The 24,303-nt window shown below is 45.0% G+C and overlaps 1 protein-coding gene across 11 annotated transcripts in view; it reads right to left on the reverse strand.

Moving 5' to 3' along the window:
* Nucleotides 1–24,303, reverse strand: part of Ppp2r2b (protein phosphatase 2 regulatory subunit Bbeta) — a 382,601-nt gene that overhangs the window by 20,540 nt on the left and 337,758 nt on the right. For all 11 annotated transcript variants that reach the window (XM_051200854.1, XM_051200855.1, XM_051200859.1 and 8 more), the window contains one exon: nucleotides 13,635–13,799. In XM_051200854.1, the coding sequence (XP_051056811.1) occupies nucleotides 13,635–13,799 (165 nt within the window). The remainder of the gene's footprint in view (nucleotides 1–13,634; nucleotides 13,800–24,303) is intronic.

A 24,303-nucleotide genomic window follows, 5' to 3' on the forward strand; every position in this document is an offset into this window, starting at 1 on the left:
CATTAATGTGGCACTAATGCATGTGCACACACACATACACATGCCGAATAAATTAAAATGTAAAAACATTAGAGTCTGTGATATAGGTTATCAAAAATTTCAAGAAAGCTTGTAGAAGGAGTTTTTTTTTTTTTTTTTTTTTTTTTTTTTTTTTTCAGTAGATGGGGGTTAACACAGTGACCCACAACTGGGCACTGTGTAGAAAACAGGAGACTTCGGAGCACTTGACCCGGAATGGGATGTCTTCATTAGCCCCTCCCTTAAGACTCAGGGATCTATGCAGAAGAGGGGAAGGAGAGACCGTCAGGACCTGAGGTGGTGTTTGTAGGAAATGGTATTTTGTAGATTCAAAAAAGTCGATGCACTTATGAACCCACAGAGACTGTGACATCACACACAAGACCTGCAGAAGCTCAAGCCAGATAAAGTCCCATTACAGAGGAAGGAAAGCAGTGCAAAGTCCCGCCACAGCCAAGAGCTATACAAGTGATACCTACCCCAATCAGTTTTCTCCAATGGGATGATACTGGGTATATCAACCACACTCCAGGGCAGGCTGCATGCTCACGAGAGGTTGGCCAATGCAAACTGGACTTCATGTTTTTTAATGGCTTTTTTTTTTTTTAAATGCCCTTCCTTTCTTCCTCCCTCCTTCCCTTTCTCTTTCTTTCTCCTCCTTTTTTTTTTTTTTTTAAAGCAAGAAAATTACTGTAAAATTGAGTGGGCATAGAGTCTGGGTTGGTGGGGGGGTCTTGGAGTGTACAATACAATAAAACAGGTTGGATTAAATTCTTGAATAAAAATCATTATGAATATGTTACGAGACACATGGCATTTTATCTCACATCATTCATTCATATATCCAACCAGTATGGCTTAGTGTCCATGCTATGCTAGGCTCTTTCTCTGGTCCTCTACCATGAATAACTTCCCGAGGGCAACAAGTATGCATTTGACTAACACCAGCTCATAATACTGTGGTCCAACAATGGCAGGAACACAGAAGATTCTTAATAGAGACTGACAATGTTTGGGAACATATGGGATACTTTGGGGGTCAAGCCATGCAAAATCATTTTCAGTTCAATCATTCCACGCTCTATTCAGAGTAAACTTATTTTGTGTATGGTGCTGGGGACCGATCTCAGGGTGACTCACTCTACTGTAAAGGCACATGTGCAGCCATTCAGCTTGCACAGTTTGTAGTTAGCATCTTCTGTCCTTGACATTGGGTGTCTAAATTTCAAGATCAGCTTAAAGTGAAATTTCTGTTAGAAACACTTTATAATTTCCTGTCCTGCATTAGCATAAGCCTTTCTATCCTACCATGCTCGGCACAATACCATGTTCATATTTGCTTTGATCTCCATGTTTTCCTCCTAAGCTTAATGATCCCCCCCTTTTTTTTTTTTCTCACATGTAACTTTTCAATTGACAACTTTGTTCCCATGCAGGGATTTTCAAAAGCCATTACAAATTCAGGATATACTGGCTGACCCCTGAGCTAAGGATGGCCATACAGATATTAATTCCTATTGAAATGCTTATACTGAGGTTAAAGATAGAAAAGAGAGTATCATTATGAGCATTGCTTGCTCTCCGCTGCTTCTGGTCTGTGCTGGGGGATGATGGGAAACAAGTCCTCACAGCAATTCAACAGAGAAAGGACTTGCAAGATGGGCTGAAAGCTGGGTTGAGTGGATGGCAGCAGTTATTGATGCCACCTGCTGAGCTGTCAAAATAGAATTATGTGAACCACATGGGGCTCAAATTAGCCGATATATTTAACACAGGTCAATTACACACAGAAGAGATCCCCACTTCTCTTCACCACCTTTCTATACACACAAGTACTAAGGGTGGCTGGCAGTCATTTAAAGTAAGGAATAAACTGGATCACTGTGAATGCTCTAGATAGTCTTCCCTGGGTTTGAATTCCTCAGCTAACAAAACCAAGCAACCAAACAAAACCAACTCAACCCAACCCAACCAAGACAAAGACACCCAGCCAGGCACGCCCATGCCTGTAATCCTAGCCCTTGGGAGGTCAAGGCAGGGCTGTCTGGGCTAAACAAAGGCTTTAGGAGTTTTCATTAAGATCAGCAAAAGATAAAAGCTGAGGAGAGGCTTCCAATGTTTCCTAGCAAAATGTGTCAATGCAAACAGTTTGAGTTTTTCTCCAAGAACCTTAGAGTGCACAGAATTTATGAACTCCCCCTCCAGTTTGTCTCATTTCTGGTCTTTGCAAACCTACCAGTGAATCCTTCCTTTAGACCTATGCTCAGAGTGAAATAACAGAGAGCATTCTGGTTTCTCCCCCCCCCTCCCGTGTGTGTGTGTGTGTGTGTGTGTGTGTGTGTGTGTGCGCGCGCGCGGGCACGCACGCGCACGCACACACACACCTTCATGCATTCATATGTGCCCGAGGTCAACCTTGAGCAACATTCTTCCGGAACATCCATCTCATTTTCTGAGTCAGAATCCCACCTTGGCTGGAACTTGCCACATAAGCTAGACTGGCTGACTAGTGACCCATCAGGGTTACAAGCATGCACTACCACATCTTTTGCATGGGTTCTGGACACTGAACTCGGGCCTTTATGTTTTCACAACTGGCAACAAACCCTTCACTGACAAAGCCATCTCCTTAATCCTCCTTATCCTTGGTGTTGGCCTTACCTTCCACAGACAGTGTACAAACAGACCTACTAGTGTATACTCCAGGCACTGCTCCAAACATCCAATGTGACATATCAAAAACTTTCTCACTCTTCTCCTCGTATCACTTTTTCCTGATGCTTCATTCTTAAATGGTGCCAGACAGTCATCTACTTGTTTCCCTAAAACCTTCCTAGATGTCCCTTTCCCTATTATAGTAGCATTGAAAGTCCTTACCACAGCCTGCAGGGATATTGTGTTGCCAAATCCCCACGTCCTCTGCACAGCATATGGCACGAAGGGTACCAGTTCTGCAAAGTGGAGTTTATAGCTCCTCACATACCCTAGGCCCCCAGCTCCTCTCCACCCTGCCTCTGAGCTGTCCTCATAACACAGTGGCTGGTCCCTCTCATCACTTCCCATCTGCTAGGCACAGTACCACCCAGAGCCTTTGCATCTCTTCACCAAATCTGTTTGTCCACGTGACTGTGCTTGATTCCTCCTCTTGACTCCTCCTCAAATAGATGCTGCGTGGGTGATGGGCTCTATCTTCTTTGTGCTTGGCAACAATAAACATTCACTGAACACTCGAGTAACAGATGATCATTACTTCAGACTCTTCCCAGAACTCAAAAGTTACCTTATGGCCTGTTTATTTTCATCTTTTCCTACGTGCAGTGCCCAGGAATCTATTTTAACTTTAATTAATATAAGTTAGACATGATACAGTGGGCCTTTTTCTCCATCTCTTTTTGCCTCTTACATCCCTCTCCCCTCTTTCTCTCTGCAGCAGATTGTGAACAGGGCTTCCCACTTGCTAGGAGCATGCGTTATCACTATCCTAAACCCCAGCTGCTAGACATGCATTCTTGGTTAGAAATGAACAAACCCAGTCAACTCCTTTATGGGAGCCTTCCCAGCTCTTCAGAGTGCCAGATGCAAGCTATCATATTGCATGATTACAGTCGTTTGCCTCTTTAGAGGATTTGTTCAGCACTGTGCTATTTGTCTGGGGAGTCATAAACAGAGTCTAGTCATAGGGGAGGTCTGACTTAAAGAGAAGAAACAAAACTGTCCAGTGAGTAACATGGCATTTAGTGTTCAGAGAGGGTATTTCTACTGGCTTGGGAGTCCAGGAGGTCCCTTTGATCAAATGGGCCTTATCTGAAATTTGAGGGGTATGATAGAAAGAAACTTGGCTGCAAGGATGTCTGAAATCTAACCCCTGCAGACCCTGCACTCCTCCTGTGACAAAAAGGAAACAGGACTGGATAGGATTATGGTGGCTAATTAGCTGATCTTAAAATGAGATTATTCTACTTCATCTGGGTGGATGTCATACAAACCCTTAAAAGAGGAGCAGAAAAGGAGGCAGCTGTGTGTGATGTGAGAGTCTCATCTCCCTATTTCTGGATTCTCAAAGCCTGGGAAGGGAGGCAGGCTCCGGAAGATGAAAAACTCAGTCAATTCCTTCCAGAACACCCGATGAGAAAGTAGTCTAATTTTAGCCAGCAGCACCCATGTTACACATCTGAACTCCAGAATGACAAGATGACAACTCTGAAAGGCTTGAAGTCATTAGAGCTTTGTTACAGCTGTCCTAGGAAGCATCAGGTTTCCTGACTTGCCCCTGGAAGGAAGGCATGGGCTACCTTAGGATCCTGCCAACATCAGCTAATACACTTGAGAGGCCAGGGACCCTCCCCAGAGAAAATAGCTGCCAGGTAATCCCCTGAGTCTGGTTTCATTGAACTCCACTATGAATGCTTGCCTGGGCCTATGACTAGTTTGTTGGTAATGGTTCATCACATACAACAGTGGCAGGTAAGTTGGCCCAGAGATGTTCTAGAGCCAGAGCCACTTATGACCCCAAAGGTGACCCTTCCCATCTTGTATGTCTTGATGTGGAGTACCTAGTGCACATGGCACTTTTAACCTCTACTGCTTTCTCACCCAAGACCTTGAGCAGGACCTGGGACAGTGTCAACTGTTAATGAATGATACTCACTTCCAAAATTAATAAGCATTCTAGTCCTTGGGAAAATCCACTCAACTGCAATCTCCAGGATGACTAATTGACAGAACTGGTAAATTAATCAAAAATGGAAATGAAGATGGAAGAAGGGGGATGGGATTCTATTTTTACTTGGATATGGGGCTTGTCTGCTCTGTGGTTAATTGCTGCTAAGCTTGAATGTGGTAGATGTGTGTGTGTGTGTGTGTGTGTGTGTGTGTATTTTGTTTCATGTATCAAGGCTGTTTGGATTTTCTCCAGGTGTGGTGTGTGACTCTGAGTGTTTGTAATCCTGTCATCAGGAAAAAGCATTTTAATAAAGGGCTTTGTTTCTCTAACCTAACCAAGCTCACCTACAGTAAACAGTGTTAATTATGCCCCAGATCGATACTGGACCCCCTTCGGAGGCTTTAGAATGAATCACAGCTGCGGTTATAGTTGATGCCTTTGGACACATTCCATTAGGGGCCTGGGGAAGGAGACACAGGTTTATTAGGAGATCTCATGGCTTATAGAACCTGGCCTTGGCAATTAAGTTTGTAGATGAGGGACGAGAGTGGATTTCACATCCTCTGCAGAAGCTGACTTAACACTGCAACCAGAAATGTTTAGGCTAGGGCATTGGCTAATGTTGGTAGTATAAGTTGCAGACCCATGAAATTATTGTTCTGGATAATAAAAAGCAATCGTGCATTTCCCCTGCCAAATACGCAGAATAGCAGTGAATTCTCTGGGAAATAGACATGAGTTGAGTCTAGTTCTGACCCTGGAATCTGGGGTAAGTTTCTTCATCTCTACATCTTATCTGTTAACTGAGGCACCTAGGCCAGCAATCTTTGTGAAAATTAAGTAAGACATAGAAGAGTTAAAAACAAACAACTCATCCTTCTGCATGCCTTCCACCTTAGGGGGTAAAATGAAACTTCTAATTTGTGTTTTTGGGTTAGGCATCAAACTTGGCTGTTTTTTTCAATGAGGCTATTCACTAAAATATTTCAGCATTTAAGGACTGAAGTACTGTCACCTTTTCTTCCTCCATGCAAAAAGGCCTGATGGTCCTTAGTCATGGTTCATGAACTCCAGGATTGAAGGCTGAGAAGAAAGTCTGCCTTGGTGGCATCTGAAGGGAAGAATTCCTATGGCCTTGATTTGGGCTATATATAGTTTTACCCTAGTGGAAGGGCCTACTTGGTTAAAAAAAAAAAAAAAAAAAAAGGACCACAGACCTCAGGCCTGCTGGTAGAGCCATTCAAGGGGACTGGTGCTGTGAGGCTGCCCCCACTGCTGCTATGGAGAGAGGTCATGGATCCTCCCTTGGGATCCTCCATGACTAGGTGAATCTCCTGAGTATAATAAGCCCTGAGTATAATAAGCCAATCCATTCCAGAAGAACGCAGAATGGAGGCAAGCCTGCCAAAACCATAGAGGTGTAGAGGTTTTTGAAGGACCAAACCTATATCTGTGGGTGATGTGGTTTCACATGGTTGACTTCACTCAGCAGATTCACACTACATGTCAGGCAGGACACTATTCCTTTCATTAATAGTGAAAGGCTACCACAGGACCAAATCTCATGACCATTTACCCAGTCTCATCTTTGTTGGCATCTCAGAAGCATTTGATAACATTGGTCCTAGCATCTTTCTGTGCCATTCTCTATGCTTTGCTTGCATAACCTGGATTTCCTCTTACCCTCGAAACCTACCACCTTCTCCATACCCCGTTGTTAAGTGTTGACATCCATTGGCCTTGGTCCTGGGCCTTCATTCTTTTCTACCCATACCATGTCTCTTTAGGAGACTCATTCTGTCCTGCAGCTTGAAATACCATGATATGCTTATGACTCCTTAACTTTACCCTTGTAGTGTAATATCTTCATGAGCTTCCAGATCAACGTATCTAATGACCATTAGACTTCCCTAATTGGATGACTCATAGACAGTGTCTGGAGACAACTAGAAGCGGGCTTAGTCTTCCTACAGCGAGCCAGTTCTTTCTGTGGCCTCCTCACTCCTGTGTCTTTTTCTGTACATTAGCCATACTAACAGGATTTCTCATTTCCCCCTTAGATCTGCCTCCCCATTTTAAATCTCTGAGCAAGCCCTCACAGGCTGACCTTGTGAGTGGATCACACCTGTACTCATTTCCTTGGTACTGGCTATAATTTCTCCTGAGACAATGGAAGGAGTCTCCCAATCGGTTTCTTTGCTCCCAGGCTGACTGCCCCATTTTTGAGAAGTCTTTTAATGCTATAAACACACTCCAACATTAGCCATACCCTGTGTGTATATGTGTGTGTGTGTGTGTGTGTGAGATACTCATCTATATGGGGGCACATGCATGTATACATATGTATTCATATGTGTGAAGCTAGAGGTGGGTGCCTTCCTCAAACTCTTTCCATTTTACATGTTGAGGCAGGATCTCTCAGTGAACCCTGGAGTTCATGGATTGAGCCAGTCTAGCTGGCCAGCATGTTCTGGAGTTCTCTGTCTCTGCTTTCTGAGGGCTGGGATTTCAGGCATGGTTTATGCTCACCAAACACTTACATGGGTGCTAGGGAGCTGAGGTCCAGTTCTCATACCTAGGTCACAAGCACTTTATCCAGGCTGCCACCTCCACAGTCCCAAGCCAAATCTTTCTTAATGTTGGGGTTCATTCTGAGAAATACAGTTAGGTACTTTTGTTGTGCAAACGTAAAAGATGATGGATAAGGTGTCAGATTGATATAATCTCAGGGGACACTGCCATTGGCCAAAATGACCTTATGCAGTTCTAGACTGTATTCACTTCCTGCTGCTGCCTCCTTATCTTTCTTGGAATGAAACCCATGGACTTTTCTCAGGCTGCAGGAAATATGGTTCCTAGCCCACCTCTCTCTCTCCTCTCTCTCTCTCTCTCTCTCTGGAATCATCCCCATGCTCTGGTCCTTGGTCTGTTCTTCAAACCTGGTGCTCCTGTGCTACAACCTTCACTGGGTCCTTCCACTAATTCAGCTCTAGTTGAGAGGCTTCCCCTCATACAACCCTATGGAAATAGCTCTGCCCCAGTTACTCCCTGACCCTGTTATTTCTTATTGTTTGCACCACTATCTGAAAATACATTGCTGATCTATATTTTGAATGTACTTGTTCCTTTGCCCTATGGAATGTCACCTTCTGGATGGCAAAAGCCAGAAGGTATTCGATAAGTCTTAGTCGAATAATTGGTTCCTGGTGTTCTAGTGAATTAGAAAGACATGGACCAAATTCAGGGCATACACCCCAGAATGGCCAGTTCAGCCCTTGATCCATGGAAGCTGATGGTCAGGGCAGAAAGAGAACAGTCACAGGGCTCTCACAGCCCCTACTCAAAGTGAGCACACAGCATGGCTCTTATCAAGAGCAATGGGGAGATGGACAGAGAATCACAAGGCCAGAAGAAGGACAAGAAGCCAGTGAATGACACAGGGCTGGATCAACCCTTAGCCATGTTTGTTTTCCTCTCTATAACTATATCACTTTCTCTGATTGAGCAATGGTCAGAAGGCACCTCACAGGGTTGGTGCCAGGATGAAATGGGCTTGCTTCCTAGACACTGTCGAACATCACAGAAATCAGCCGTGGTTATGGTTGACGACATTATAACGTCTTCACTATTGCTGCTTTTCCTCCTGATTTCACTCTTAAAATAAGACACATGTGGTAGGGAAGAGAGGAAACAGAGGGAGAGGGAGAGCGAGAGAGAATCTCCATCTTGCACCATGCTATGTGCCAGCCACTATTCTGAGGATTCACGGGTATTACTGCATTAATCCTCCAAGTACCTACAAGGCAAGTACAACCACTAGCCATTTTTCTTTTGCATGTGAGAAAACAGGCAGAGAGAGGTAACCTGCTCAAGACTGATCAAGTTGGTCATTGTGACACAGGCTGATAGTGGTCACCTGGTCTCCCGTGTACTTCTTAGCCCAGTCTGAGTTCACTTACTGTTGTCTGGAAGGAGAAAGAGCAAAACTATCCTGGACCTTGTGTGGAGGGAACACCAGGCTGGACTCCACACCACCTGGCACACCTCCTAGGCCTCTGATGGCCACTTAGTGGTGGTATAGGGAGTGTTGCTTTGTCTTGCAGACCCATAGTGGAGTTAGAGAACCCTGGGTGCTCCCCTTCTATTCATGGATTCTCTCTACATTTGATCTATAAAACAGGTCCACATCCATGCCATCCAACACCCTCCCCTGCAGCTAGTGTCTGATGGTGCCTGTGCACAGTCACTCTCACATTGCTGTACTGTAGCCTTGCACCATGCTAAGTTCACAAGAAACTCACTTGTTCTTCAAGTGTGTCTGCAGGACTCCAGAAAGTCAGTTCTCCCCACTCCTTCAATGCACCCCAGCCCCAATTGTGGGTTTCCCTCACTCCTTTTTTTATTTAATAAGGAAATTTATGTTCATTTTAGACAAATGGTAAATTATGTATACATCAAAGACTTACTTTAAAACAAAATTCTTGCCGGGCATTGGTGGAGCACACCTTTAATCCCAGCACTTGGGAGGCAGAGGCAGGCTGATCTCTGTAAGTTCAAGGCCAGCCTGGTCTACAAAGCTAATTCCAGGACAGGCTCCAAAGCAATACAGAGAAACCCTGTCTCCAAAACAAAAACAAAAAAACAAAATTATTTATGATTTACTATCAACATGTCTGCTTTTTTTTTCTTTTATGTTGCTAACATGGTTTAACTTATTAAGGACTAAACTCAAATTCCACTTAATGTCACTTACAGGTGACTTTTGAGTAGGAAACATGTCTTAGCTCAGACCTTCTGAAACAAATTAAAAGCCTCTTTAGAGGAAAATAGCGTCAGGACCACGGAAAGTTCCCAGACTGCAGTCTCTGGAAAGCCTTTCAATGCACAGTTCCTGTGGTCCTGTTCCTTTGGTCCTCCATCCCCACACTGTCCTTAAAAAGGCCCACACTTCCTGCACTCACTATGTATGAAGGCTGTGTGAACCTGACCTCTGCATCTTTTTCTGTCCTTACTGCCAGGAGGGAAAACAATGGCCTGCGGGAAGGGACAAGACCAGGATAGGAGGCTCCTGGGTCTGTCCACTTGCAGAATTCCTTATCTCTCCCTCCTGAAGGGGCCAAATTTTGCCACCCGCAACTAACATGCACAGGTCCTATCTTGTCTCCATGTCTCAGAATGTGACTGTCATTGGGGACCAAACTTTACCCAAGATGACTCTTACAAAGAAGGGGATTTTGGACACAGACACACACAGAAAAGATGTTGTGTACACATAAGATGGTAGAGAGAGGGGTGTGAGCATCCCAGTTAACCTTCCAGCTGACACACTTCTGTTAACTGAGACAGGGCCAGGGAAGATGGCTCAGATGGCAAGAATACCTGAAAACCTGTGCTTGATTCCAGAGTCCACATAAAAATGCTGGGCACAGCAGTGCATATCTGTAATCCCAGCATTTCTATGGAAATATGAGAGGCCAAGATGGAAGAAAGCTTGCAGACAGCTGGACTCGGTGCATAGTGTGGCAGAAGCAACAGGAGGGGCCCCGCCACACAGGTGGAAGGAAGGAGAGAATTGACTCCTGAAAGTTGTCCACTGACCTTTGTGAGAGCTTAATGTTTACATTAACAGGATGAGTAAAGATGTAGTACCTGCATACCAACATTCACACACACACCCCTCATAAATACAATTTAAAGATTGAAGAAAAGAGTTGTGAGACTATCGTTTTGCTGTCAGTCGGGAGCGCTCTGTTAAAGCATCCTGGGTAAGAGAATACAGCTTCTTTCACAGGTCTGTGTGCCATCTGTCTCTTTCCCACAAGTGCTCAGTCTGGCTCCACACCAGTCAGAAGATAATTGAGGGTCATGGTGGAAGGGTGCTCTAGATAAAGGAAAAACTTATGTAAAGACCCCGAGGCAAGAAGGGGTTAAAATGTTATTGCCAATACAGGAAGCAGGCCAGTGTGGTCAGGATCCCTGCAGCCTGGAAGGTGGAGACAGGACAGAAGAATATCCCTGAGGGTGCAGGACAGGAGCTCAGATTTTAATTCTTTTGGTCATCAGGCTGGCTTTCATATCCTCTGGCCAGTTTCTTCACCCACTCTCCAGTACATGTGTGTGGGAAGAAAGAAGCAGGGTCCAGCCCAGCAAAGCTTTGCTGCCATCAGCGCCCTTTGTTTCAGGCACTTCAGACTACAAATGCAAACACCCCACTGCCACCAGAAGCAATAGGAAAAAAAAAAAAAATCAGAAAAGAGAGGCAGAGGACGAATCATCCCTCCCAACCCCTGCTGAGCATGCAGACTGAGGGACATATGGAAATTAATACATTCGGCTCTGATAACACGTTTTTTCTCGGCATTTTGATTAAATGCCGATGGTTATTAAATACCCTCCTCCTCCATGCTCATCTCCTAAAGCCAGTGTTGCTTTTCATTTTGAACTCTGATGAACTGTCTCATGCCACTCACACCCTCCACTGAGCCTCAGCCTCCTGTAGGCTGGCATTGGAGGAGACTGGAGAAAAATCAATATGAAATGTCAGGCAGGAGGTCAGAACATGGGCCTCCCCAGTTGGCGGGAGCTGGGGCTGGGTGGCTTTGGAACAAAGGGAGGTGTGCCCTGAAGAAGGTCAGCCTTTTGGTCCAATCAGGAAAATAAATCTATTTCTTCTTAATTAGATTAACAGGCTGGTGTCTTGCAATGAAGAGCTGGGCTAGGCTGGGGCGGGTAATGGGCAGGTTTGATGAAGGCTTGGAATGCACTTACTAGCTCCAGGTCTCCCTAGGGACTGACTGGCCTCAGGACTTTGATCTCACAGGGGTGTGTGGTGCCAGGGCTGGAGGGAGGAGCAGACCTTAGGGGTTCCTGGACAGACTACCTGCTTCTGTGTATATGGGTGACCCTTCCCTATACTTCTTTCTCCTTGGTCTTTACGTTTCAGATCAGCAACCATTGCCTTGTAAGATCTCCATGATGCTAACTGACAGCACAAAATGCTGCCTGCCTGCTGGTTCATGCCACTCAGCAAACCAGGGATGCTCTATTTGTTTGCGATTCTCTAATGGCAGCAGGTGTCTTTACTCTTTGGCGTGCTTAATTTTCTTTGTCAACCTGACTGGTCACAGGTGCTCAGCTACTTGGTCTGACATTCTTGTGTTTCTGCAAGGGTGTTTTGGGATAAGTTTAACATTTAAATTAATGGGCTGAATAAATATTGACCTCTTAATGTGGTTGAGCTTCTTCCGATCAGGTGAAGACTTGATTGGAAGGAAGAGTAGGGTCCTCTTGTGAGTGTCGGTACCTCCCTCCACCTGACTGATTTGGAGTTTTGATGATTACAGGTTAAGAGTTGAATTGAGAGTCTTGGGTCTTCACCCTGGTAGACAGTCCCTTCTTCCAGAACTTAGCTTGCTGACTGCAGGTCTTATGAATTAATGTTCGTACGTGAGCAAGGTCCTAATAATAAATGTCTTTATACATGCCACCTGCAATTGCCCTTTCTCTGTAAGACCTTGGCCAGTACAGTGAGCTCTAAGAGCCAGAGAGAAGTGCATCTGCTTTTGCTCATCCTCGTGTCTCCGGAGTTGGACACAGTGCCTGGCATATGTTATGTACTTGGTGAACATGGGTGGGGCCCCCTGTACCTGGCAAAGGCATAGGGGTTCTAGGTATCTTACAGAGACAGGCCTGGGGGTGTGTGGCTCTGGAGGAGAGTGGAAACCATTCTGCTTGCCATCTATTGCTCCCTCCTCATACACAGAAGATACCAGCACTGTCTTATTGATGTAATTGTGCTCATCTCTTCTTCCCACATGCCCTGTGTGGACTGTGGGGCTCAGGACGATTGCCTGAGGTCACATGGGCACCAAATACCCGAGTTCTGTCCGAAACCATTCTCATTTAAAAACCTTCTAAAGCCTTGCCCGTTCTCCCACTTGAGGTCTGGGCTCACAATTTTCCCAGCCAGTTCACAGTTCATTCTTCTGCATTCAGGACTCCTGTGGGCCTGCCTGACTCTAAAGCCCAGGCTGGTGTCTGCCACACTGACTGTGAGGGCCTCTGAGCTTCTTGAGGCCCCTCAGGGATAGCTCTAGGTCAGTGGTCCACCTACCTTGTTCCATATTCACTTACCAGAGGGAACCTGTCCCTCACGGTAGCTCATGTTATCTCACACTCAGCAGGTCCCAAACTGAACATGAATGCTTCATGCCCAGTACGACTTCCTGTAGCCCCCACCCCATATGACATTCATGTCAATCACTGGGCATGCCTCCCCCGCTTCCCATAACCCTGCATTTACCCCTACCTCTTCCCTCCCTGCTTCTATTCCAGTGGTTCTCAACTTATGGGCCACACCCCTTGGGGGGGGTCACATATCCTCCATACCAGATATTTATATTACAATGCATAACTGCAGCAACATTTCATAACATAGTTATGAAAGAGCAACAAAAATAATTTTATGGCCAGGGGTCACTACAACATGAGGAACTGCATTAAAAGGGTCACGGTGTTAGGAAGGTTGTGAACCACTGTCCTATCCCTTCCTCATCCCCTTAGTATTCTCACTGCCAGCCCCCTTGCAGTTCAGCAAGTCTGGTTAACTCTGCTTCCAAGACCTATCTGGGATTCTCTGCTGCTGGCCATGCTACCCCACCTCCTTGTTCATACCATCCTTTTACAGTCTCTTCGCTGTTTTCTCAGGGCCAGCCTCCTCACAGCAGTGAGTGGTCTCCACAAAGACTTCACCCCTTGCTGGCAGGGTTTTCTCTGCACCTGTGTACTTCTGGCTAGAGCGTGGGGGTCTCCCCCTTCTCAGGGACATTAAATGTGGGCTGACTCCCAAACTGGCTTAACACGTGTGACGTGTGATTTCTGTGCTCCCACCGTTAAATGAGATGGAACCCTTCCAGGGTCCCCCTCCTCCCACCCATCTTGTGCCGATACTCACACTTGGTGTGCCTGTCACACAGGGCGGATGCCCGCATGTCACACAGCCGGATTGTCCCCTTGCTGCTGCTGTAGACAAAGGTGTTGCAGTGATGGGGATGGAACTCGGCTGCTGTGATCACCTCTGTGAGCTCCTCCATGTTGGCTGGCTTGATGTCCACGATATCTGGCACAGACGAGTCAAGGAGGAACGAGGAGAGGGGGACAGAGCTTGGGGCATTGGCATCCCTTGCTGTGAGTGCTGTGGGGACATTTACCAAGCACAGGGCATGCGCAGGGACCTCTCACTGGGAGAACGTTAGCAGAAAAACAGGCAGCAGTAATTTCTGGCAGCTGAGGCTCAGGGACTTCAAGGGTTGGGGGCTGCCCCGTAGTCAGAGGTAGCATAGGAGCTTAGGTCTAAACAGGGGGTGGTGGTTCATGACTAATTACTGAACTCAGGAAGCTGAGGCAAGAAGATTGCTATCAGTTCCAGTCTAGCTTGGGCCACACTGTGAAACCCTCTCTCAATGACAATTTTCTAACTCTTCATCTCTGTTTTACCTTCTTCGACATGTAGAAAATGAACTCATACTTACCACGAGATCAGCTGAGTGTCTCCCACTCCATAGCAACAGCTAAGGATCCAGCTAGCCACACTCTAGCCAAACTATTGCATTTGAACTCTTACTGGGATCTCTGGGTTGATAAATGGTACCTGAAACAAGCTGCAAATCCTTTCCCATGGATTATCCATATAACAGCAGCTGCCATTCAATGAAGGTATATTAAAGAGCCTCTCAGGGCACAGGACCTGAACTTTGTATCATTTAACCCTTACAACAACACTATGAATAACAGTTTTTAACAGCCATGTTCAGGGCTAGAAGTGGAGCCTCTGTGAGGCTTCAAGAAGTTTCCACAATGGACATGGCTAATGGGCTGGAGGGATACTCAGGTGAAGGTACTTGATGCTAAGCCAGCTTGACCTGAGTTTGATTTGATCTCTGGGACCCACAGGGTAGAAGACAACCAGCTTCCACAAGCTGTATTCTGACTTCCATAGGCATGCTTGAGCAACACCTCCTCTCTCTCTCTCCTCTCTCTCTCTCTCTCTCTCTCTCTCTCTCTCTCACACAAATCTATCTATCTATCTATCTATCTATCTATCTATCTATCTATCTATCTATCTATCTTATCTATCTATCTTATCTATCTATCTTGTTCACAAGCCATAGCTAGTGAGTGACAATACTGGGATTTCACTCCAGGTGCAAAGCCTGGGAGGTTTCACAATTACCCAGCACTTTCCTTTGATATAACAGGCCTTCTAGTCTCCATAAGCTGTCATTTTCTAGGGCTGGGGTGTCGGATGGGATCTTAAGTGTCAGAAAGACCATCTATGTGTAGTGAGGGATTTGGGGTCATGTGGGACATACTCAGTTTTAGCCTCCAGGTTCCCACCTCCCCAGTATATTCCTTTGTAGTAGTAGTAATAATAATAATGATGATAATAATAATAATAATAATTGTGTGTATATATATATGAGACTATATCCTTGTCTTCAGAATGAAACATTTAGATTTTTGTTTATAAAGATATTCAATGGAGATAAAAACAAATTGTTTTCAAAGGATATATAACAGACGTAAAGGAATTGGCTTGCATTGGTCACATTCCTACCAAGAATCTAGTAGGCTGCTGGCTGGAGCTGAGGCTCTGTCTGGGGACCAGCTGTACCTTGTCATGTTAATATTGGGTGCAGCAAAGCTGAGCAAGAGGACATGCATTCTCCTGACTCTACCCATGTGCCACCTTTTTGATGTTTGCCCTTATCACAAGGTTGGGTTTTTTCTTCCTTCCTTCCTTCCTTCCTTCCTTCCTTCCTTCCTTCCTTCCTTCCTCCCTCCCTTTTTTCTTTCTTACCACATTTTTCTTTAAAGTGCTTCACTTTTTACCGTGTCTAAGCAGTAAGCCAACATTCACAATACGATGTGTGTAATCATCTATGTGAGAATGAACACATCGTGATTCAAATGAAAGACGTATGAGCCAGGAATCTTTGTGCCACACTTGGAAAAAAAATGTATGAAAGAACAGTAGCTCGACACAGACCATCCTGGAGATGTTTTATGCCTAAGCAAGCAACATAGCTCCTTCTTTGGCATGAAGACAGGCACAAACATGCAACATGCTCATATTTTAAGCCCTAGTAGCACCAATTAGGTAACCATGTACTAACAAACGTAGACCCATACTAGCAAACAGCACGTAGGTGCCTCCTAGATCTGTTGCCACATGAGATTTGTTGCAAGGGCTTTGCATCGGGCTGTGCCTCTTGTAGAAATCCCATTGCATTCTTCCTAAAATTAGTATGAGCCTGTGCTAACATTACCCTTTGGGACATTTTCATCCACCAAAACTGGACGCAAAGATCATTTGGTTTGGCAGGCAGGGCATGCGCATTTCTGGATTAACAAATCACGGCCTCTCAGCTTAGTCTCTGTATTTGGGATACACACCTGGAGCACAAACCCAAACAGCTTGGGAGCGGCTGCAGGCTACAGCTCTGATGTGCTTTCTGGCTGTGGACCTGTGCCTTGGGCTTGGCAGGCATACCACTGGATAGGGTAAGTAGTGGTTCTGTTCAGTTGTTCCATACCCTGCAGTGCCAGCAAGCATGCTTCCTTTTTTATAAAGTAAGGAGAGAAAAATCTGGTGTCAGCTTTCTCAGCCTCTACCAGTATAGCTCAGCAAACAAGCTGCATTGGAAGAGATCTTCGCTGTGTGGGCGAGGGAGGCGCTACAGCCACAGTTAGGTTTTCTACCTAAAAATAAAGTCCCAAACTCAGAAGATGAGAAAACAAAGTGCCTAAGCTTATCTGTGCCTCCAGGAGCATCCTCCCACCATCGAGAACACCTTCCTGGAGCAATGCCCTGGGGATCTGCCTCTGTCCACTGTTTCTAGAGCTTTCCTGCTTCCCACCCACCCACCCTTCATCTGAAGCCACTTGGTTCTTCTCCAAGGTCTGATTCTCCCTTCTGATGCAGTGCTCGGGTTTGACTCAGGTTTGGCCAAGGGAAGAAGCTATATTCTGTCTCCTTTTTTCAGCCCAACCACCAGTAGCTGGTGTGGACCCAGTGTTGAGCCTGCCTGGACTAAGTGTCTTATGGTCTCATTTATTCTTCATTCCAGGCAGATGAAGTCAGTGCCAGCTGACAAAATAGATGAAATAAATTTTTCTTTCTAATCAGGGAAAACTTTTGTTTCTTAATCTGTTCTTTGTCATTTTCATCTACGTATTCATTACATTTTGGTTACTTTTGACCCTGCCCTCCTTTGTCTTCCTCCTCCTCTCATCCTTTTTGTTTTTGTTTTTTCTGAGACAGCCCTGTTTCTCTGCGTAGCCCTGGCTGTTCTGGAACTTACTCTGTAGACCAAGCTGGCCTTGAACTCCTAGAGATCCACCTGCCTCTGCCTCTCGAGTGATGGGATTGAAGGCATGTGCCACCACTACCCACCCTTCGTCCTTTCTTTATGTTCCTTTTCCACATCCATACGCTTTTTATTCTTTGTTTATTTCTGAGACCTAGTGAGCTTAACTGGGGCCATCTGTGTGACCGTGGCTTTGCATTGTTTATTTTGAGTGTGTGTATGCACACACATGTGCCAAGGTGTGCAAAGGGCATTGGTGGAGTTGGTTTTTTGATTCCCACTGCATAGATCCTGGGGGTTGAACTCAGGTCATCAGTCTTGGTGGCAAGAGATTTGCTGAGACCTTTTGCTGACCTCTAAGATAAATTTCTTAGGGTCATATGACTGTGTGGGGTAGAGCTTGGATTTGCACTCAGGTTTGTGCAGGATTCTTTACATGTAGCCGCATTACATTCTACGAGGAATGGCTTTACCAGGCCAGTTTCCCTGAGTGGGTTTGTCTGGTTCTAGAGTAACTGTGACTGGATTCTCAGAGAGAGCTCCATCTCCTTTGAATTATGCCCCTGAAAACTCTCCAACTACATTTCCAGGATGGTATTTTCTAGAACTAGAACTGTAATGTCCTATGATATCATTCATTTCCTTGAACTAGAAGTTGGGCTTCTTGTCCTATTTTCTAAGGGAAGACTTCGTTGAATTCTAGAAACGTGTGAGAGAGTCTAGTTGGCAAAATTTGATGTCTTCTGAGGAAGACAGGAGGAAACCCACACTGAAGCCCAGGAACCCAGGCCATTTCTCTCTCACGTTCCAAAGGGACATGTGTGGCTGCAACACACATCCTTCCCCCTTCATATTGGGAAGGAGGGAGAAAGGCGCAACGCAGTGCAAGGTGCCCTGTGTTACTGGAAAATGGGATGATGTATTTTGACAGCCAAGTTTCTCCATCTGATCATTTTGAGCATTCTATCTAAATTATTTCGCTGTTTTCCAAAGAACTAAGCAGCAAAAGATATCACTGAGCTCATGCCTAATATACACAACCCAGACAGCCAACAGATTGCCATTAAATTAACCCTGGGGCCTGACAGGTCTGTCCTTGTTGACCCCGACTGCTTGGGGCCATTCCTTATTAATGCTAAACCCAGGCAAATTGCCTCTACTAACAAAAGGGGTTAATCTGGCTCTCCAGGTGGGGAGGGGACACCACCCTGGAGACAGGATGAGATGGGGCATAGCCAGGCTGGCAGCTGAGCTCCATGCTTGCAAGGCAGAGTGCGGGAGGGAAGGTGAGGGCACTGCTGTGCCAGGCGGTTGCCTAAGGCATCAATGAAAGTAATAATTGAAGACATTGGGAGGCCACCCCTTCAGGGATTTGCTTCTAACAAATAAGCAGCCCAAGTCATAAATTACACCAACAGTAGAAAGAGAGGGCGGATGGGATCAGAGCTGGGTGGCAGAGGGAGAGGGAGGCTGTTCAGTCATTTACATCATCCATGTTTGGAAGGCCCAAGCTTTCTATACCTGTCATTCCCCTGCCTCCAGTCAAGGTAGCATGGAAGATTGACAGTGACCTAAATACATTTACAGAAACACATGATAAAGTGAACTTTAAAAACAATGCTGTCATTAAATTACCTTTGCAGTTTAATGTTCAGGTATGTAAAAAAAAAAAAAAAAATCCACTGCCTACAAAATTCTATCTGTAGGAACATAGGGCAATTTAAGCCTATACCTGAAAGCGACAAGCTTCAAGGCAGGTGGGGCGTGGAGCTGCTTGTGATGATTCTATGAAGGTGCATAGAATCACTCTGAGTGTCTTTCTTAAAAAAAATATCCACATACCATCCCCACACTTTCATTCAATGAAATAAAGATTTAGATTATAATTTTATACTTATCATATATTTCAGGTGAGGAAAATTAGATACAAAATATATACTACAGTCTGATCATTCAAGAAAGTATGAGAAATGGACGAGAAACATAGCCGTGTCTTGTAGAGAGGAAGTCACCTGTGACTGGAGATCACTCCTCTACTTATTCCATGACATTCCTGGAGAACGGACAATCTGCTAATGGTCTTATAGATACAGTGGTTATGCCAGCGATCAAAGCAGAAACAATCCCAATCTACAGGGTCTGTATTAGGGGGACCCTGTGGTTGACAGACAAGGTAAATCATACACTGGAAAGCAGGAGGAGAGGGAGGGTCTCTCTCTCCCCTCCCTTCCTTTCTTCTTTCTTTCTCTCTCTGTGTGAGTATGTGTCTGAGAATGTATGTGTTTGCACATATGTGCTTGTATGTTCATGAGAGAGAGGAGGGGGTAGGGGTATCCCAGACCAAATAGAAGGCTCCTGACAAATCAAGACTCTGGATTTCTTTGTCCCCCCCCCCCCCGCTCCCTTCTTTTTCCCCCCTCAACCAGTGTGGCTGAGTTAGCTGACATGCTCACAGCTGAGAGGCAAAATTGGCAGTGAGGTTATTGGTTATTTTATTTCATTTTCTAAGATTTCTAAAATGATTATGTCCCATTAAACCAAGAAAACAACCAATTTTTAACAATAAGAACTTCTTTGAATAGAGGCATCTCTGAGAGCTGAGACAGGCCCTGAGCTCAGGGGGAAAAGTTTAAGAAAACACTGATAAATTCTGTGATTGTAACAGATGTGGCTGGGAGACCATTTTTCATCCCTTCTAGTTAGCTGAGAGAACCTGAGAAAGTCACTTTATCTCTCTGGGGTTCAATTTACTTAACTTCAAATGAATAGACTCCTATTAACAACCTTTAAGGATTTTAATTATTAGAAGAGATAATGAAGAAAAATTATTTAAATCATTTTCATATTAGACAGAATCCCATTTTCTACAGGAAGCACACGTATCCAAACAAACCATTTCCATGCAGTGTCTTGGGGTCAAGGGGGACAGTCTACGAATGTTTCCGACTCATTGCCCTGATTTTTCTGATACTGACAAGTATTTTCCCAAAGTTCTGGCTAAGCCAGGCAGGGATGAGAGAGTTGAGGAAGATCCTTGCAGGGTTGTTACTCACATAGGTCATGCCACATTTAACTGGCTGAGGTTACTGGATTTAAAAGCAGCACAGGCTGCCTATATGCTATAGAAAGCCTTTCAGTTCTGATAGTTGAATGTTGGCTTTGGACTCTGAGCCTATTACAGCTGGACCCTTTTTTAGGGAGCACACATTATCATGAGTACCATGAGCTCTTTCCTTTTTTTTTTCTTTTTAAATTTGACCCTTAGCTATTAAGCACTGATCACAAAGTGCCCAATTTTATCAGCTAAAAGGACATTGGTAAGGCATGGATGATTTCTGAAGCGAACTTCAGGAACTATTAATCCCTTAGGACCTTAAGAAGCCAATGTTCAAGTATCCAGGGAGTATTTGCCAAACGCTAGGCTCAGGCTGAGGAGCTGCCAGAGAAATATAATGCCATATTAAGTTTATAGGGTGCTTCACAAGACTTTTGTTGCAACACACTTTATGACTGGGAAGCTCTTGGAAGCCCCACAAACGCAGACTCTTTCTATGTACATGTCAAAAAGCCCAAAATTGTGTTATAAGAAATGTATAATCAAAGAGTCTGTTTCAGATATCATTTCCATCATGAAGCTGCCCAGCTTCTGGGGCCCTTCCTGTCTGGGCATCCTGGAGGACATATGCCACATATTATGTATTTGGTTACGTTGGCATGGTTTAATATAGATTTTACTATATAATTTGGAGATAGGCTCCTAAAAATTTAAACCTCAAATATGACCAGTTATAGACTCTATATGAACATAGAAACTCATGTATACAGAGTTTCTTGGTGTGGTGGCATGTACCAGTAATCATGGCTTTGAGGCGGCCATGGCACTGAGATGCTGGGTTCCAAGCCAGCCTGGACTGCACAGTGAGACCCTGTATCGGTGTATTTGTAGCACATTTAGTTTTTAATACAGGCTCCAAATTCCGTGCTCTTGTCTTCCCTCAAGGGGTGTATGTTGCACACTTACTTTGAAGGCTTTGGGAAATGCTAGCTTTGTTAAATTGACCTTGGGATTGCCTTTCCCCTATTTCAGATTAGTTTCAGTTATAAGGGACATTCTCCAGAAAGCTGGAAGACAAAAGGGAGAAAGTGAGGTGTATGCACCCAGTCATTGACCCACTTACCTACCTCAGTGTAGCCATGGAGGAATTTTATAGATAAAACAGTTCAGTCTAAGTTAATAAAAAAGGAGACCAGGTAGTAGGGTAGGTCTGTCTGGAAGGCATCTCTCTCTTTCTCTCTATGTAGTCCTGGCTATCCTGTAACTCATTTTGTAGACAAGGCTGGTCTCAAACCCAGAAATCTTCCTGCCTCTGCCTCCCTAGTAATGGGGTTAAAGGAGCGCACTACCACCCATGACCTAGCTGGAAGATATCTAATAGGGACTTCAGGGTTGGTTTGAAGATAGGGCTAATTTTGTAGAGTGCTTGCTTACTAAATTCAAGGTCCTGGGTTTTATCCTAGCTCTGCCTAAGCTTTGAGTGGCACAGGGAGCAAAAGGTAGGCTAATTAGAAGCTTAAGGTCAGTCTTCACTACAGAGCAAGTTTGAGGCCAGCCTGAGCTAGGGGAGAGAAAGCCCAGACATTCCCATGGTGGAATGAAAGATATCTTAAGAAACAAGGAGATAGGTGTATCAGGCTTCCACGTCTTCCCCCAGGCTTGCGTGGCCCTGACCCATTAGTGCAAACAGGAGGCAGCTATCCACAGTGTGACCAAGTGCTTGCTGTGCTAGAAGCTAGAAATCACAGAGTTGAGTCTCTGTACATCATCGATGGGGTAAAGTGAAAATGAATCCACCTTATAAGGATGCTGGGAGCAAGGTAAAAATATCCCTTGAATCTCTACCTACCCCCTGCCCTCACCCCCAGAGCTGGGGTTATAGTCATGCCCACCCTTTAAGCTGGGGATTCAAACTTGTGTAGCAAGTGTTCTTACCTACTGAGCTGTCTCCACGTTCCCAAAGAAGAAACAGGTTAAGAGCAAGTTTCCCTTATTAAAACCCAGGGCCACCTCTTGCTCTAGGAAATTACTAACCTAGAAACGGGATCCCAGTGCATCAAGATCATTTTGTTCACTTAAAGACAGGACCCATTGTATAGGATGGCCTTACTGGCATGGACGGAAGAGAGGGCTTAGGGTCGGGTACCTAAAGGTTAAAGATGGGCATGCTTTTACCTGGTGCTAAATGTGAGGCCCTGGACCCCAGAGACTGAAAATGTGTGCTAATTAGAATATAAGCAGCACCATTTGATAAATATCACCCAAGTCTTAGAGCCAAAGGAGGAATCTAGAATTGAAAGTGTGATCCAGACAATGAATTCAACAGAGCAGAAACCACTGGCCATCATCTTTGATTTTCATATCTCTTCTACAAGAAGCATAATTTTTTATCAGCCTTTGTTATACTGATCACACTGTGTTAACAAAATCAACCTTGAATCAGGGGGTGGAACCATCAACTAGTTGATACAAATTAGCCACAGAGTGTAAGGAGGTTCCAGGAAGGATAGAGAGATGTACAGGAAGGAGTAGGGAGGGACTTAGAGATTCAGTCTTTCTGGTTTGGGATGAATGGAGAGATGTTCTCTTGCTGGGTCTCTGGTAAATAGAATAATAGAGACTTAGTTAAAAACTACATTTGGTGGCAGCAGCAGAGCCAGTATCAGCAGGACTGGAAATCCTGCATACTGTGGCCTGATCAGCAGAACACTGACGGTGGGGTAGCAGGCCTGCAGACAGTAGCTAAAATGTCAGCAGACTCAGTGTAGCTGCTAAGTCAACAGAAATCCAAGTCTGATCATTTATGTATTAAGGCATTTCTCTGAGTGCGTGTGTGTGTGTGTGTGTGTGTGTGTGTGTGTGTGTGTGTGTGTGTGTGTGTGTGAGAGAGAGAGAGAGAGAGAGAGAGAGAGAGAGAGAGAGAGAGAGAGTGAGAGAGTGAGAGAGTCTTACAGGCTCACAATCCTTTGGTAGAGTCCTTTCCTATGGAGGATGAGTGGAGAGGAGAATGGGGGTGGGAGGTTCCAGGTAAATAACAGGCATGTTGTGATATTGTGAGAATGTTCAGTCTGAAAGTGGTGGGCCTGAGTGAGAACTCTATTCCTGTCAGACTCTGAGTGCTGTGCTGTGAGCTATGATGTGCATGTTATACTTGCATTTCCCCAACCTTTCTACTTGTCTTATTGAGTTAATTCTAGATGTATATGTTGTAATTTAAGTGGAATTTTCAGCGTCTGTGAATGCACAGGTTGGAATTTTCAGCATCCGTGAATGCACAGGTTGCATGTTTTCTGCTTGTTGGTATCACTAACACACAGTTATGAAAACAGTCCATGTATTTCTTTGAAGCATCTTGCCTGCCATCCCAGTGATTCCCACACCAGGCTTTGCAGGCATCCCAGGCCATGCCCCTGTCTTTTTGCTAAGATAAAAGGCATATAAGGGAAGAAGGCACTAAACAGAAGGCATTTAAGACAAGGGTTGTTCTTGATACTGTTATGAGGATGTTGTGGAAGAGAGCTACTGCCTGCTCCAGAGGTAGCTACACTTCAGTGCTGAGAGGCAAAGGGCTCCTAGTTTGCACACCTTCCTGCCCGGAGCAGTCTGGCTGAAAGGCACTATATAGATATCAGTTATCACCAGCATGATGACAGTGATTATTTTACATATGGCAATGTTAAGGGTGAGAGCTAAGGTCTCATTTGTATGCCAGCATCTGGCAGGCTGTCACACATCTGCAGAAGATAACCTAAATGGCACTATTAATATGTCCCCTTTGCATTCTCCCCAAGTCATCTGTCTCCCCAAATGCCTGTGAAAGTTCCTTTCCCTCTTGAAGGCCTGGAGGCAAAATTCAGAAAACATGCCACCTAGGCTGGTGAAGCATGAGCTCAGAGTGACAGCTGGCTGAGCCCAGGCAGATTCCTGACTCTCGGAATAGATGTGAGGAGGGGAAGGCGACCCCTTTCTACAAATTTGCTCTATCAGCAGCTGCTGTGCCAGGAAAAAAAATCTGTAGTCAGAGATGGCTATTTCTAGGCCCATACAGTGTGTCTGTTCCAGGATCTGGTAGATGTCCAGTCATCGTCCTAAAGGCCAGTTCTCAGTGTCTCTAGGTATATCTCAGTGCCAGAACCTGGTTAAAGATACGTTCCCTCAACCTCAAAATATACAGGTGTCAACACAAATCACTGGGTATC

This window comes from Phodopus roborovskii, unplaced genomic scaffold, assembly GCF_943737965.1.
Source record: "Phodopus roborovskii unplaced genomic scaffold, PHOROB, whole genome shotgun sequence".
In the NCBI taxonomy this organism is placed as follows: domain Eukaryota; kingdom Metazoa; phylum Chordata; class Mammalia; order Rodentia; family Cricetidae; genus Phodopus; species Phodopus roborovskii.